Below are 18,283 nucleotides of genomic sequence, written 5' to 3'. Positions count from 1 at the left end.
TGGTTTTTGTAGTTCGTAATAGGTTCTAGCTCCGGTGGCAGGGCATTGAATATTTAGGATCACATTTTCCGATAGCGCACGATACCCACCGATATTCAGTATTTTTATAATTTTAGTCACATTTACCCACGATTTTTTTCAAATATGGTAATTAAGAACATTTGGTAGATGACAACTCTTAAAGTTTGAATTCAGATACTTTTAAAAAAAATTGTTTTCTTTTTTCCTATGGTGGAGGGTATTAAAAGTTCGACAGCATGATTTTTTTAAAGTTATTACCAGTTTTCACTTTCCATTTTTCAGTGGAATAAGTTTTCTAACAGTGAATTGATAGATTTTTTTCCAAAATTGCCTATGAGGTCCAATCGTACTTTGCCGAGAAAAAAGTTGTAGCTTGATTTTTATTATCTCCATCATCAGATGTTTTATGAATGCCATCTAGTTTTGATTTTTTTACTAATTTTCCGTTCTCTAAATTTCTTTGCAAATCCGTTCTCTCAGAGCGGATTGCAGTTTTTCGTAATAAAGGGACAAATCAAATTTGACGAGTCGGATTTGAAAAGAATAGTTACAGATAATTCTGATGCCAGCCTGCCCCTCTCATCGTCAGCTTTGTTCCTTTGCTTCAATAGGAGAATAATGAAATGTAAAATTCGCTCTGAGAGAAATGCTCTTCTTATACCCTACAACACTATGTGTTGGTGGTATTATAAGTTTAATTGGGCCAACAATTATGTAACACCTCGAAATAACGGTTTCCAAAATAGGAAACTATATATGAATCTTCGTATTTCGCCGAGCTTGTCAAAAAGCTAAGGATAGGGCTCTATGACATCATATCAAAAACGAAATCTTCCAAAATGGATTTGGACATAAGGGGCCTTTTAACATATTGTAGTGTTGTAGGGTCTGCCCCGCACGACCATAGCCTTTTTTTACATTTAAAAATATTTTTGGAGAGGTTTTTAAATAATCTTCCTCTCAGGAATTCCTGATACTGTTTATGAAAATCGATATTTTATTAAAGATCAAAATTACTCCACACTATGAACCCAATTATTATACCCACCTCATAGATTTGAGCGGTAAACTGTCATTAAAATCCAGAGGAACAGAGGTATGCTTTGCATACCAAAATATATGTTCTTTATTACCGATTTGTTATTGTCTTCCACTAGCATGGTAATTTACTATCATTTCTTTATGCTTCACGATCCTTGAGTCTGCTGATGACCACCTCCACCTCTCCCACTTTATTTACCATTCAACGAGTGAACCAAATACGAATACCGAAAAGACGACCCCTTGGGGATACCCCTTTGTGATCGGCTCACTTAAACAAACAGAATGTATTGGTTTGCTCTCATTAACGAATGGTTGAATGATAGTTATATGTCATCGAGAAGATGGCGAAGAAGAACAAGAAACAATGGCGTTTCACCACCAAACAGACTGTATTCGAAAAATATCAAAGAAAGAGAAACATGTCATCACATGTCAAATTAATGTAAATGAAGAACATAAAAATAAAGACAATTGTTTGCCACTTGGACAAATAATGCTCATTTGCTCTGCTGGAAGGTAGTCCGTCAGCTCGTCTGTCTTTGTGGCTTATTTTCTTTGTTGGGTTTTATTCTAGAAAAAAAGACGCATTGAAATGCACAAGTGTCAAGCATAGTTAATGTTTGTATTTCGTTCGGAACATATAAATTAGTGATGGTTATTATTGGAGCAAGTGCGTGGGGGCCACAATAACTTCAGCAGCAGCAGAAAAAAGGGTTATTGGAGTATGTCGGAGCAAAGTAACACACATTTGAATAGCCATGCTATAAAAATACCGTTTGAATTACTCTGCTGAGTCATACACATGTTAATCTTAGGCCATTTAATATCGCTCACCTTATGAACCATACATGTGATGAGGTTAAGTCCCGCTGGGAGGTTAGAATTAACAGCTTATAAATTGTGATGAGCTTTTCTCCTCTTTGTTCGTTTCCAGTGAAAGGCAGAATATCTAACGGTCTCAGGGTTAGATTTACTGCTCCAAAGACACTTGTAATTAGAGCTGGCACTTAGTTCAACACTGGTGACACTTTTTCCCAACAAATTTGAAATGCGCGGTGGTGATGTCATGTCGATTGGGTTGGAGATTAGATATAAAGCTGTTATGAAAACAGGTTAGATAAAACCAAAAAAGTTATTTTGGTTTAGGTTAAAAAAAAGAAAATGTCATTGCCTGGCAGAATGTGGCCTTGGATAAAAACCAAATTAGTAGATGGGAGCTATTAACCGATATAAGCCCCTAACTATTTTTATGGATATATTTTTTCATATCTTCAGGCTAAAAACGAATTATTGAGGATGAGACTGGTGAACAATTGTGAATTGCAGTAGTAAAGACGTAAGTAGTCGTGAGTTGCTAAGCTCCCAATTGAATGCAGAGCTATTCGGAGTTTACCGATTCGAAAGAAACGTCTATAGGGCATTATCGACTATTTGAGAAAGTTCCACAAATATCAGTAGCAGTATTTGGACTCACTTTAAAAGAAGAATCCCGATGACTTTTGTAGAATAGATTTAGTGCCAATCTTACTTTTAAAAATACTCCCCACACAATAGTCCAACGGATTGGTATTCGGAGATTTTGGTGCCCATTGTGCGCTGAAAATGAAGCGCATTTGGTAACCATTCTTGGGTGGCGCGTGCTAAGTGCGATGGTGCTAAGTCCTGGTGGAATGTCCAAGTTCTGCCAATATCATTCCAAATGACCTGCATTTTGCACATCCGACCGAATTTTGTCTAGAAGCAAATGCATCAAATTTGAAGAAAATCGGTTCAGATAAAGATATTTTTCCCATATATAATTTTCGTCCGATTTGGAATGATATGATATGAGTACCGGGCATCAAATACCGCTCGAAAATTTTATCGAGATTGGTTCAGATTAGGATATAACTCCCAAATATATCTTTATTCGATATCAGGTTTATTGTGCATCAAATTGCTTATATAAGCCCAAGTGGACTGAATTCTGGCAAATACGACTGCATTCATCCTAGAAACCAGCACTTAAAATTTCAGTCTAGAAGCAAGTGCATCAAATATGGAGAAAATCGGTTCAGATTTAGCTATAGCTTCAATCTGTTTTATACGATTTGGGTTTTAGGTCCATCACACGCGTAATATGCACTCCTCAACAATGACATTTGATACCGGGCATCAGATACCGCTCGAAACTACCTCTGCCAAATTTTATCAGGATCGGTTCGGATTTTTATATAGCTTTGCGATATACATATTCATCTGATTTTACTTATTATTGGTCACCATATATATTTTTTCATATTCAACCGAATTTTACTATTTGGTAAAACTCGTTCTGGTATATCTATTGCTCCAATATTTTTCAATATAATCCTTATCGAAGTCCTATCATGCGCTATACAGCAATGTTATAGCCGTCATAGTCGTTTAATTGTCATAGCCGTTTAATTGCCTCCCCAGCCGACAAAGAATATAGAATTTGTAAATTTATTATTCAATTATTTTCTTAATTTTTTATTCGTCCTCTCTTTCTTTCCCTCCATTCTAATGATAATTCATTGTGTTCACTTCAAAGACGAAAGATTCTAATAATTTATTTTTCTAATAAATCTTTCACGAATAAGATTTAATGAAGATAAAAACAAAAACAAAAGAATACATTTTGAACAAATACAAATGTATGACATAATAACAACAAATGAGCCGTTTCATGTTTTTAATGTCAAAAGTATCAAAACGTTAATAAATACAACATTATCTATTCTGTTTCTCTCTCTCGGTTTGCTTCTCTTTGGTTTCTATTTAATTCTCACTGGGAAGTCTCATTTATAACAAACTGTGCTCAACAGTTGATCACCTCTCACTCTGGTTTTTGAAAACAGCAGTGGGGCCATGGTGTTGACACAATTTCTTCGTAGAGATGAAGAGAAAAATGAAGTGAGAAAGAGCGAACAAACATTTGTGTTGTTCATTAGCCAAAGAAATATTCGAAACAATGAATTAATTCTAGATTTCAAAATACATGTTTATTTGTTGCTGCTTCTTTTTTTATTATTTAAAGTCGAAGTTGTTGTTATTGTTTTTGTTTTTGGTTATCAGTGTCGTTGTTAATATTCCCCAAAATGATTACGGCAACTTTCGTTGAGGTTGGCTGAGCTGGGTTGGCTTGGCTTGGCTTTGGTTGGCCTATTAACACATTATAATGCTAATGAAATGCAAATTAACCTTAGAAGCAGCAACAGAAACACAAGAAGCCACAACAAATTGTACTAGTCATAGAATTGAAATCATCTAGCCATGGGCTTGTGTATTCGACTGACTGACTGACTGACTAGGCAAGCAGGGAGGTCTTAAAAATCGTATGATGTGATCATGCCGGATTTCATGACGTTAATAATAATGATGATGTTCACCATGAATTAACTTGAAACAAAAAGCCTACCCATCGAATTAATATGGAAATCAATCTTGATTTTCTAGCTGACACTCACACAGATGGCTGGACCGGCCCCTCTCCACCTCTCTGCTTAATCGTTATTTTTTTGTGGAAAAAGAACTCTATTTTTAATTGATAAATTATACCATTCAAAACACACATATAATTTATGTCTGTGTTCATGGATTATTAGAATGTTATTTGTCAGTCACTTAAATGACCATTAATGCGATAACTTCTGGAACATGACATGTGATGTGGATGATAACAGCGATGATTTGTAAAAATTTTGAAGTGAATCGAAATTGGGGGGAGGAAAGCCAAATTATTAAGTTGTTCTATTTTAAGCTTCAACGAAATTGGAAGTATGAAGAAATTATTTTTTGTGAGTCTTTTACAACAGGAAACTGATAGTTCTTGTTTCTAGTCTAGTTAAGCGAGGAAGAAGAACTTGAAGAATTAATCGTAATTAGAAAATTATTTAATTGTACAGAATATTTTCTTTATTATATTTTAAATAAATTCACGATCAGCTGAGTGTCGAGGAGTCGAAAAAAGATGGCGCTATTCCCCAAAAAGAACCCCCAAGGAAAGATTTGACATGAAATAGGTTAGTTGATCGTGGATCTAAATCAGGCATGCTCACTAACGAAAATTTGATTTTTAAGCATCAACAAGTCTACAATGTAGTTCGATAAGTAAGCTTAGAAGATTAAAGGTACAGAGCCATCATTCCGATACCTTCAATAAAATGTAGTTTTGGAAGACTGTATTGAAAAAAATCAAAAATTCGGGGCTTTTTTCCCAAAAAGTATTTTTCCATCACCCAGGCTTTAAGCTCCATACCGGCGCACAAACTTATTAACGACACCTATATAGCGGTCGTTTTGAACACGTTTCCATATCAAAGGCTTTAGATGTAATTTTTATTAACGACATCTATACGTGAATATTAGTAGAGTATTTAATAGTTTTTGGCGTACAGAGAATAATCTTAAGCGTTAGAAATATTCAATTTTAGGTATAGCTCCCATATATATCTTCGTCCCATTTGACTTTTACTGTGCATCAAATGTGCAATATTAGCTCTCATAAGTTGGAATTTAACAGAAGCTACCAAATTGATCCTAGAAGCAAATTTTGTGAAAATCGTTTCAGATATTGTCATTGTAGATATTTAACCTCCAAAGCCATAATATGCAGTCCATAACAAAGATATCCAGGAAAAGATGTCAAATAAAGCTCAGAAATATATTTGGCAAATTTAATCTATATTTATTCAGATTTAGGTATAGCCCCTTACAGCCACAAAATGCACTCCATAATAACCATAATTGGTGCCAGCTATCAGATGCAGCGTGTAATTACCTCTGCTAAATTCTATAGAGATCGGTTTAGGTTTGAATATAGCTCCATATATTTCAGAGTACGATGTACCTCTCATATATTAGTTCCTCTTGTCGCTCCACGTTTTCGAATAGCCCCCAAATAACGGTACCTCCCGATATTCGGTATTTTGATAATTTTACCAACATCATTCAACCGAATTGTTTCAAATTATGTATTCGAGTTTTGTAATGGGTATTACAGCCTAAGCCTAAAAATTTCGTATGCGGACTTTCGTCTTCGGATAACCCCCATATAACGGTACCCCCCGATATTCGGTTATTTAATGATTTTAGCGACATTATTTACCCGAAATGTTTCAAATTTCCTATTCGAAGTTTATAAAGGGTACTACAGCCTATGCCTAAAAAATTTCGTATGCAGGTCCAGTACGGTACCTCTCCAAATTCGGTATTATGATAATTTTTTTTTTCAAAATTGTTTCAAATTTCGTATTCGAACTTTGTAATGGGTACTGCAGCTTGTGTTCGTATGTGAACTTTGTAATGGGTACTGCAGCTTGTGTTCGTATGTGAACTTTGTAATGGGTACTGCAGCTTGTGTTCGCATGCGAATTGTTTCAAATTTCTTATTCGAAGTTTTTCATGGGTACTACAGCCTATGACAAAAAGTTACTCTTCATACAGCCCCGGAATCATTTCCAGTTTCGTATTCAAAGTTCGTAACGGGTAGTACAGCCTATTTTTGAAATTTTCAAGTTCCTTCCAAATGATGTAGGATATTAAAAGTTTGGCCTGACCGAACATAGTTGCTTTTTTACATGTTTATTTTGCCCTCTGCTGGAAATAAACACAAAATCTTCTGATTTGTACCACAATTTACAACATTCTGGGCTGTTTAATGCCTTGAAGCTCAACAGTCCATATGTACCTAACATTCCTTGATTTAGTACTCCTCACATACATGCTCCGTGTTACTCATTACTCATTATTTGGTAATGATTTTATGATTTTTTAAGAAATAAACTGTTAGTTCACAACCTACATTTTACATTTCCTTGTAATGCATTATTCGGTCTAACAGATTAGGGCATTAATTCTAGGCTATACGCCCGATTTGAGATCTCCATCCAGCATTTTATAAGGTGTTAATAATTGTTAATTATCGGATTGTTTATTAAATGTCATAACGAAAGGTTATGTTATTTTGCCATTAAAATAACAGTAAACACTCTAGGAGTATCTACAGATGACTTTTTTAAATTTTTTTACAGAAAACTAGCTTTAAATCATTTAAATAAATTTAAAAGCCTATAAAATATTTATGTGTTAATTCAATTAAGTCCCAGGTGATATGTTGTAGATTAAATGTCAAAACAGCATATGTTGTGATATTTTTTTTACAAACAGAGGGCACTGAAAATGTTCTTAAACCGCACACATGTGGCATGTTTACACTGTGTTCGCTTTCTCCCCCATTTTGAAAATATTTTTGCAATTTATTTCTAAATAGTTCATTGGGACATAGAACAAGCGCAAAACCAACGAACTTTTCACGATACTAGGAAATATGACATGATATCACGCAATTGCGTGATGGTGTGATTTTAGAAATACAAAAAAACGCGAGAGTGTTGTTTATTTGATTTACCGTGTTAGCGGCGGTTGCTAACACTTATATTCGTTTTGAATTACTATAAGTAATGTATTAGATGGGATGATGGGATTTTCCTACCAGTATGCCAAAACAATTAAATATAAATTTATATATTTTTTTGCTGCTACTACTATTTACCAAAGTTATAATGAGAATTTTGAGTATAATTTTTCCGTCTTTAACAATGGAATTAAATTCAAGGTTATAACTCTAATAACCACAAGGTATTTCCATTAAAATGTTGCCGACAACGAAAAAAATATCATTGTCTTCTTTTTCTGTTACAATAATTTGGTGTATTCTTTAGTATTTTATTTCGGTTACCTAAAAGTCGTGGCTAGTTAGGCTATTAAATTACAAAAAAAAAAAAAAAAAAAAAACTCATTAACTAAAACAAAAACAAAACAGCATCAAAGCCATGCCACCTTAACCATCGTGAAAACTTGAACTAAATATTATTACCATTTTTTATATTTGTATAAAACTTTAAACAAACACACGTACACACAACAAAGACTCGATCAACAGCTAGCCAACCTCTACTTGAGATTCTAAAAACAAAAAGTCGAATGTAAAGTTCCCACGAAAACTGGGAATTAAGATGAAAAAATCTGAGTTGTCGCCAACTCAGTTTTGTTTTTGTTTGTTTTAATTTTAGTTTCAGTTTCAAAATATCTCTGCACTGCCGCCCTACCGATTCGGTCTGCTCTCTTGGCATTGTTAAAATATTTATTTTACCACAATTCTTTTTAATCATCTATCCATTCATCCTCTGCTTTAAGTACTTATTCTTTTTTGGGTGTTTGCATTTTGCATGGCCCTTGAAGTAAGCATTGGATATTTTTATTTATTACAACAAAACAAGTAAACACGGACAACTTCTAAAATAAAATAAATATTTTAATAATGATTAAAATAATGGGAGCAGATGGCAAACCGACGAAGTATTAACTCTATAATGTATTAAGTGAAATAGTATATATGTATGTCTTTATTTACGAGAGTAAATATGAAGTGGAAATATAGAAAAAAAAAAAAAAAAAAAAACAATTAATGACTCTACTTCCGCCCCTACTGCCCAAGTTATTTACACCATTTTAATATTGTAAGACGAAACAAGGTCAAGAAATAAAAGAAGTAAACGATGCACGACTGACCTGATTTAAGAGATCTTAGGGTAATATATTTCTTGTTGGAGTTCAGTAAAATACAAAGAAGATTATTATCGCGTTTTAAGTTTTACTTTTCAAAATAATATATGCTTTAAAAAATTTTATAAAATATATATTACATATTTAGATTTATAGCTCTTTGAAAAAAGGATAGGTTATTCCTGGTTTTGCCGACAGATGTATACCTTCAGTCAATGTTCGATTATTTAAATATATTTTGAATTCTGTTAAGATTATTCAAATTATTGACCCTTTATGGAGTTGGTTCCGAAGTAATGGACCAATATTGTTCATTTCGTTTCGGACCTAAATAAACATGATATAAATATTGCGACATGCCAGGTTCGGACCTTATTGGTTACTTAACTTTATAACAGATATGATAATTTTTAGAAAATGTTTAAAACTGCGTGAGATATCTAATATAAACAATAAATAAAAATATTTGGCAAAATTAAAGGGAAATCGAATTTTCTTAAGCCCAATTTTATGCGAAATCATAAATTTCATATTCATCTCGGGTTCCTGGTTGGGTGAAATATTTAGATACATATAGCAAGTTGTTAAGAGTAGCTGAATTATTTCCCAAGTTATGACAGATAAAAGTATTTAACAATTTGTGACCCTTTGAGGGTGAGGCTCCAGAAGGGTGAGTTTAGCAAAAATGTTTGTATGTGAGCTTTTTGTTTTCAAAATCTTGAGCCCTATTTGGTCGAGGTTTCAGAAGAAATGGTCCGATATCTACCATCTTTATAATAGATCTTGCGTTGATGGAAATATTGAGTTGTGCCAAGTCTGAATGTAATCGGATCTTAATTTCGCGTTTTATGAGCTTCATGGGTGAGGTGCCAGAAGGAGTGGAAGGATGGAACGTTAGTAGAAATAATGGGATGTGTGAAATATGGAGATAACCGGATGCTTATTTCGTTTTGGATATTCAAAACCTGGACCCTTTGTGGGGGAGACACCAGAGGAAATGGTCCGATCTCTTCCATCTTTATAACAGATCTTGTGTTCATGGAAATATTGAGATGTACCAAGTCAGAATAGAATAGGATGTAAATTTCGCGATTTATGAGCTTCGTGGATATTCAAAATTTTGACCCTTTGTGGGGGAGACACCAGAGGAAATGGTCCGATCTCTTCCATCTTTATAACAGATCTTGTGTTCATGGAAATATTGAGATGTACCAAGTCAGAATAGAATAGGATGTAAATTTCGCGATTTATGAGCTTCGTGGATATTCAAAATTTTGACCCGTTGTGGGCGAGATACCAGAAGGAGTGGACCGAAGTATGCCATCTTTGCGTCCGATCTTGGGTCAATAAAAATATTGTGATGTTTGAAATATGAAGAGAACCGGATGCTTATTTCAGATTTTATCATTGTTTTGGTTATTCAAAGCATAAACACTTTGTGGGGTAGGTACCAGAAGGAGTGGACCGATATTGCACATCTCCGATCTCGATCTAAGTTTTATAATAATATTACGATGTACCAAGTTTCGACCAAATCGGATATTCCTTTCGAGATTTATCGTGCGCATCAGCCGGCCAGACAAACGGACGGACATTTCTAGATCGGCTTCAAACGTCCTGAAACGGATTTGGTCAAACGACTAATAGGGTCTAAAACCATTATTTCGATGTGGCACGTTTTGGCCGTATCAAATTACATATACCCTCTGTAGCCGGCCCGTATGGGTCATACCAAAAGTAGGTGGTTGTTATTGCCTTGTAACACGGAAAACAAGCCATGTGACCATTTAAAATTCCAATTGAAGACCTTATAGTAGTTTTCCTATGTGTTCCATATATGGTTTGGATCAAAATATTTAACAAAAGATCGTAAAGCGTCAATACTGTTCTGAAAATATTCTTTAATAAAAACTAATATAGATAATATCTTCTAAAAAACTCTTTTTTTTTCGATAGTCATCCCAAACGACTCAAAACCAGAGTTCAGGAAAGCTACATTCACTCTCTACTCAAATTCGAACGAGAGTACACCTGCGGGTAAAGAAATAAATCTAATATTCTGTATTTTCCTATGCCTCTTGAAGAGGATCGAGTATGCTTCGTTCAAATAAGTGGGAGTAAAATTCGCTCGAAATTGAGCAGAGTCTTCTCTTGCCGAGTACTTTTTTAAAATTTTTTATTATACCCTTTTTCAAATAGGAATAACCCATGAGCGCTCCCACACAAAACAAAATGAAGAAGTAAACTTCGTGAAGAGTAAACTTCGCGTAAAAGCCGTAATCTTCGAGCTCTCCCGCTCGCGAGTGAAAAAGAGAAAATCTTGTGCCCTGCTGTTTCAACACTTTTGCGATTATATATTACTTTTTCCTTCAAAACTACATTGTAAAAATCAGTTATTGGGGACTTCAGTGTACTAAATGATTCCTGATTCGGATAGTCTTGTCAATTTTTTCCTTACTTTATAGACCATCAGTTTTGTTCGCAGTACAAAAGCAAATCTTCTTCAACCTTGTTTCGCCTTACAATATTAACGTTTTGAAAAAAGACAAATACAAATCGATTTACAAATTCACAACAACAACAGTTTATTTATAATTTACAGAAAAGAAATTAGTGGAAAATTACAGACAATTTTCTTCAGCTTAAGAAAAATAAAAACAAAAAACACAAAAACATTTAAAAACATATTTTTGTGAATTATTACCAAAGAATCTAAAAACAAAATAAAGAAGGGAAAAGTGCAGAAAAATTAAGCACACAAGAAAAGCAACAAAATATAAATAAAGACATATTTCTTGAACACACACACCCGCACATAACCAATGACGCTGAGATAATGTTGAGGACACCTACGCATTTTGTTGAGATCGGTACGAATTCAACAAAATCAAGCACACCGCTCATACAAAAACTACAACATCATCATCATCACCAGCAGCAGCAGCAGCATCATCCAACGATTACCGGTACCAAGTACCAGTATCATGAGCAATATTCAAAAATTGTCGACAACAATCATCACCAGCAGCAGTCAGCCAGCAAAGTGGTGGAGTATCAACAAACAACAAAGAAACTGAAATCGTCTTCAAAAAGCGCCACAAAATTAAAACAGAAAAAGAACAAATCATCAACATCATCGTCGACATCGACCTCAACTTCCATTTCGTCGTCGGGTACCAGTGACGATTCCTCATCATCGAGCGTCGGTACTGCGGCCACAATTTCTTCACCCACCCCCTCGTTGACGTTCAAAGAACATTTTCTGAGCCGGGGTCTGTTATCGGGTTCGCCTTTTTCTTTTATGCGCTTGAGAAAGGCCAAAACTATTGGCAATACCAGTACACCAACGGCGGGCAAAAACCATCCAGAGCTAAGAAAATCATCTAAGCGTTTTGTGGATTTTGTTGATTGCAGCAGCACCAACAACAACAACAGCAGCAGCAACAAGAGCAGTGGTAAAGACAATAACAGTTATTATAAAATTAGCAAAACGGGTGCTAGTTTAGCAACGACGGAAAAAGAAAACTGTGCTGCAGCGAGTATAACGCCGTTATTAGATAAAACGGCAACTGGAGCACCATCACCAGGCACAGGCACAGCCGCAGCAGCAGCCACAGCACCGCCAACTAAGTCAGGCAACAATACACGCACAACAACGGGTTATTTTGCCAATATTCTTAACAGTAGCAGTAATAATAGTAGTTCCAGCACTAATACCAAAAACATTTACAACAATAACAACAACAACAACAACAACAATTATTTAAGTTCATTAACCACCGATAGAAAAAAGGAGCGGACAACAGCAACAGACTCAAACGACAAGTTGTCAACAACAACAACTGATTACAACAGTGTTGCCAATCAACCAGAACATCCTAGCACCATCTTGCCGTTTGTCTCCTTTTCCAATACTGTTGTGGCACCGCCTACCCTAATAGCCGTAGCCGTTGCCTCGCCGCCACCACCTCCAACACCCACACCAAATTCATCAATAACCATTACGACGACGACAACAACAACCATGTCACCCACAACACAGACACCACCAGCCGCACGTACTTCACTCTTTGATTCCTGTCATCGGAAGATACGCCTAATTGGCGGTGGTCCAGTTGCATTTTTGGGCGGTTTAGTTGCGTAAGTGTTAATGACCTAATTATGTGTGTTCGTATTTTATACCGTTAATAATTGAACTTTAAATGTTAAATGGTGTTATTCTTCTATATTTTATATTTAATTAACAGTCTCAGGGAAGAAATCCAATTTTCTTAGCTAAGGTCATTTGCCGAACTGTAGCAGTGAGGTTATTTTTTTTTCTGCTAAACTATTTTTAGTTTCCATTTTCTACTTCTTTTTTCAATTTTGCTCTATTTCCTCTTTCGACAGCCATTAAATTTAATTTATGACAGTTTTAATATTTAAACCATAAATTTTAAAGCTCTGTATTAGATTTCAACCATCTTTGGACAGCATTCATTGACCATGATGATGGTCAATGAACGATCGTTCCATGGTTGCGAGTTGTGACCACCCACCTACATAAGTCACGCTTTTCTCATAAAATGTTAGTTAAATAAACTAGTTTTATTTTTGCGATTGCTCTATTTTTAGTGGAGTTATAAAAAAATAATAATAAAAAAAACAAAGCACACATGGTCAGGGACATATATAGGGCAAACTTTGGATGCCATGAATTCGATTTCCGGATCTTTTGTAGATGTTTGGTAAGGAGAAAATTAAATCTTGCCAGACCAACTTTTTATATACTCCGCCAATTTTAAAATTAAATGACGAATTGATTATCTTTAAAGTCCTTGAAATTCGAAAATGGGCGGTTAAATGCTGGAGTCTGAATGGTGACGAAAGTTGTGCACCGGATATATTTCGATCTGTAGCAAAAATTAATTTTAGGATGTATATAATGCTTTATACCAAATATATAATAAAATATCGGGAGCATATAAAAGCCTTACAGGTGGTTCAATCAGCGCTATATCTACATCTGAAATTATGGGATATTTACTTATGGGTTTAATTCGGCCTTGTGTGCTTATGTTTACGCATTTCGTTCACAATAAACGTGAAATCGGAGGAAGTTTTATGCAGGAACTATATTTAAAACTTAACCATTAAACAACCGAGCATAAAATGTTTTCTAAAAACAACTTTGGAATTGATCTATATAAGTGGAATCAGGATCATATAATGCAATTTTTTTTAAATTGGACCAGAGTCTAATACAAAATGACCCGTCTTCGAACCCCTCACAATCAGAATATACCGTTCCATAGGACTTTATTTTCTGGAAGGCAATTTCTGTCGATCATAGTGGCAAATAGCGAACAATTAGGTTGGAATTTCACGAGGTTTCACAAAGGTAATGACAAACAAAAAATACAAATATGCTCTCTTACTTCTCTCTCTCCCCCTCTCTTTCGTGAAGTGCCGCTATAAAAGACCTATCCAAAGTATTCTCTATATAGAATATTTGTTATGATATTATATACGTAGGAGACCCTTAAAACTCGTATCTTTAAAGGCCTTCAAAAGATTTTTTTGTGCTTAGGAAACCATTAGGAATCAATTTTGTCAAGACTTTAGAGATTGCTTCGTTGAATTGTGGCGGACAAAGAATACATCTGTATGGATTTTTTTTTTAAAGACCTTCAATATGTTTTCGATCTTTGGAAGTTCTCAAAAATGTTTTACACATAGAAAATCTTTAAGGTGCCTCGATACAGCCTGTTGACAATATTTAGGATGTTCCCTACGAAAATCTTTGACTTTTGACAAACTTAAAGAAGAAAAACCTTTAATTGGTCTTTGATCTTAAAAAGACATTTCATTAAAAACTTGGGAGGAATTTTACCCCTTGTTTATAGAAGACCGTCATATGCATAACTCTTTTTAAAGGGGGTCTGGCTAAGGACCTTGAGGATGTCTCAATTTCATAGAATTTTTAAGTGTTATTTGTTAGTTCTTTTATCTAGAAGACCACTCAAGATGTCTCTTATCTACAGACGACCTTCAAGAAATGTCTGTCTGTAAAAGTCATATAATATTTTTTCAATATATTTGGAAGAGCCTTGAAAACGGGCTCGACCGATAAGAAGTCTTCTATCTACAGGAGTTTTTTTAAGAGGCTCTCGACTTATAGCAGAATTTAATAAGGTCTTTGATTTAAAATAAAACTTTAAAGGGATTTTCAAAAGATTTGGGATCTATAGAAGCTTTTATGGTATTATAAAGATTCGGGCATTTGATCAATAAAACACTATAAAAAGTACTTCAATCTAAAGAAGCTAATAAGATCCTTACAAAATCCTGGATTTACAGCAGAACGTAATGGAGTTTCTAACAGGCATTCGATATACATAAGATTTTAGAGTCACGTCATTGTTATACCCTACGCCACAAGGTGGTCAGGGTATTATGTCTTTGTACATTTGTTTGTAACAGGTAAAAGGAAATGAGATAGACCCATAGTTCCTTTTGATGATCTGCATAGAATCCCATTCTGAGTCGATTTATGTATGTCCGTCCGTCTGTCCATGTATTTTTGTAAGCAAAGTACAGGTCGCATTTATTGTCTGATCCAGATGAAATTTTGCACAAGTTATTTGTTTAACCCAAGGACGAACTCTATTGACATTGGTGATAATCGGATCAGATTTAGATATACCTCCTCCAATTTTTGCACATCCAGTTTGGAAGCAAGTACATCAAATTTGGTGAAAATCGGTTCAGATATAGCAATAGCTCCCATATATTTGTTTCATCCGATTTGGTGTTCAACCCCCAGAAATACCTCTGCCAAATTTTATCAAGATCAGTTCAGATTAAATAAAGCTCCCATATATATCTTCAACCGATTTAGGGTTAATTGTGCACCAAATGGCCAATATAAGTCCATATGACCTGAATTTTGGCACATCCTATTGAATCCAGTTTAGAAGCTAGTCCATCAAATTTGGTGAAAATCAGTTCAGATATAGTTATAGCTCCCATATATATGTTTCATCCGATTTGATGTTTAAGTCCCTCACATTCGTTCAAGAATGACATTTGGTACCAGATATCTTATAGAGCTCGGAAATACCTCTGCCAAATTTTATCAAGATCAGTTCAGATTTAGATATAGCTCTCATATATATCCTTAATGCGATTTCAGGTTTATTGTGCAAATAATGTCTAATATCTGCCTAAATGGAGTGAATTTCGGGACGTACGTTTCCATTTTGTGGAACTCAGCTCCGATATATACATTTTTTAATATAATCCTTCTCGAAGTGATATCATGTACTCTATAACAATGTTATTTGCTATAAAAGATTAAATTATCTCCGTCAAGTTTAGTAAAAATCGATCCAGAATTGGATATGCCCTTCTTATATTGGTTCCCTCTAAAACCAGACTATAACTGATCTAAAGCCAAATGTTTATAAGTGGTATGATTTACTTTAAATAAATTATTTTGATAAATGAGCTCTACTAAATATGCATCGTGGTGTGGAGTATCATATAGTCGGACCCGCCCTACTTTTTTATTTTCCTTACTGTTTTTATACCCTATACCACAAGGTGGTCAGTGTATTATGTCTTTGTACATTTGTTTGTAACAGGCAAAAGGAAACGAGATAGACCCATAGTTCCTTTTGATGATCTGCATAGAATCACATTCTGAGTCGATTTATGCATATCCGTCCGTCCGTCTGTCTGTCTGTCCATGTATTTTTGTAAACAAGGTAATGGTCGCATTTATTGTCCGATCCAGATGAAATTTTGCACAGATAATTTGTTTGGTCCAAGGACGGACCCTATTGAAATTGGAGATAATCGGTCAGAATTTAGATATATGTAGCTCCCGATTTACCTTTTATTGTGCACCAAACGTGTAATATCAACCCAAATTGTATGGAATTTTGCATATACACCCAATTAGGCCTGAAAATAAGTATGCCAAATTTGATCGAAATCGGTTCAGATATAGCTATAGCCCCCATATATATTGTTCATCCGATTTGTTATTTTTGTCCTCCGCAGCCGTAATATGCACTCTGCAACAACAATATTTGGGGAAATATATCAAATACAGCTTAGAAATATATTTGCCAAAATTTATCGATATCGGCTATAGCTTCAATATATATTTTGTTCATCCGATTTGTTGTATTTGTTACCCCCAACAGTGATATGCACACCGTAACAACGATATTCAGGGAAATATATCAAATACAGCTCAGAAATATCTCTGCCAAATTTTATCGAGATCGGTTCAGATTTGGATATAGCTCCCATATATATTTTTATCCGATTTTAAATTATTGGTGGACAACACAAGTCCGAATTTAAAAGATACAAATACTTCGGCATAACTTTAAATTATAATTATAATCATAGCGCGTATGATTGAATTCTCCCATAAAAATTTTTAATTGTTATGCGGTGCTCTACTAAATGAGCAAAGTGGTGTAGGGTATCATAAAGTCGGCCCGCCCGACTTTAAGACTTTCCTTACTGGCTTATTTTCTTGTTATAGGAAGAACTTAAAGAAGAACTTCTTTATATAGAAGACCTCTTAAATCGGTTTATAAATGATTTTTAGGAAGTCCTCTGCCTATAGATGACCTTTAAGAGGTGTTCTGTCTTTGGCGAACCTTTGAAAGGATTTTGATCCATAGTAGACCTTAAAGGTTCTTAGTCTAAAATAAACCTTAAAAAGGTCTTCTTAACATGGAAGACTTGGAAGAGGACATTGAGAAATCTTCTGTCTAGGAGACCATAACAAGGCTGAAAAGAGGTCTTCTCTCTATAAAATGCCTAAAGCGGTCTATTATTTGTAAAATCCCTTTAAATGCAGGACGTCTTTTATCTTAAACGAACTATAAGAAGTCTTCTATCTATAGCAGACAATTTAGCGGCCCTTAACTTTTGAAGACTTAAGAAGCCAAAAGGAAATCCAATTGGGATTTTAAGAAGATCTAATTTAAAGGGATTTAAAGCGGATATTTTTTTCGATGACAAAACGGTTTCCTTTAGCAACTCCTTTCTTATCTACCATTTTTCAAACTCTTCGATATATGCTTACGTTCTAAAATAGGTTAATGATATTCTAATGTCAAAGTGGTGTGGTGAATGTAGAAATAGATGAAAAAAAGTTGTGGAAAATTTCTTATGTTTTAATTAATCAAACACCAAGCAATTGAGTTGATAATAAATTTCCTGCTAAACATATCCATATCTCTAGAGGAAACAGCTTAAGAATTATTTTGTCCCTGTACTGCCAACTGGTCGAATCGAAAAAAAGAAAGAAGCCATGGCCATCACAAAGTTTGATGTGTTTGTTTGAGACGAATGTGTGTGTTTGGTAGGTTTTTTATATGGACTTCCTGTAATTCTAGGTTGTTGCGTTGGTTGTTTGGCACATACGCCTGTCCAGTGGTTTACTTTTTTTCTTCTTCATCATCGTTATGAGGACAAACAAATAAACAACAACAACTACACCAAAAACAAAAAAAAAACATACAATATGAACTGTCTAGTTGCTCCCACTGGCAAATGTTGGCTGACCGACTGGCTGGTTGTCCTGTTTTGACCATCCATCCACAATCCAGTCTCCAATGAGTTCAAACATAATATTTGTGTT

The 18,283-nt window shown here is 34.8% G+C and overlaps 1 protein-coding gene across 2 annotated transcripts in view; it reads left to right on the top strand.

Annotated features, from left to right (window-relative positions):
- LOC101896528 (MOB kinase activator-like 2) overlaps nucleotides 1–18,283 on the top strand; it is a 124,690-nt gene that overhangs the window by 40,259 nt on the left and 66,148 nt on the right. The window contains exon 2 of one of the 2 annotated variants that reach the window (XM_059129080.1): nucleotides 11,237–12,774. In XM_059129080.1, the coding sequence (XP_058985063.1) occupies nucleotides 11,471–12,774 (1,304 nt within the window). In that variant the 5' untranslated portion in view covers nucleotides 11,237–11,470. Of the gene's footprint in view, nucleotides 1–11,218; nucleotides 12,775–18,283 lie in introns of both variants that reach the window. The other variant, XM_059129081.1, reaches the window with a different exon arrangement.

The sequence above is a fragment of the Musca domestica genome, unplaced genomic scaffold (genome assembly GCF_030504385.1).
Source record: "Musca domestica strain aabys unplaced genomic scaffold, Musca_domestica.polishedcontigs.V.1.1 6, whole genome shotgun sequence".
NCBI classification, from domain to species: Eukaryota; Metazoa; Arthropoda; class Insecta; order Diptera; family Muscidae; genus Musca; species Musca domestica.
The sequence above is the reverse complement of the archived record's forward strand: the minus strand, read 5'-3'. Positions and strand labels throughout refer to the sequence as shown.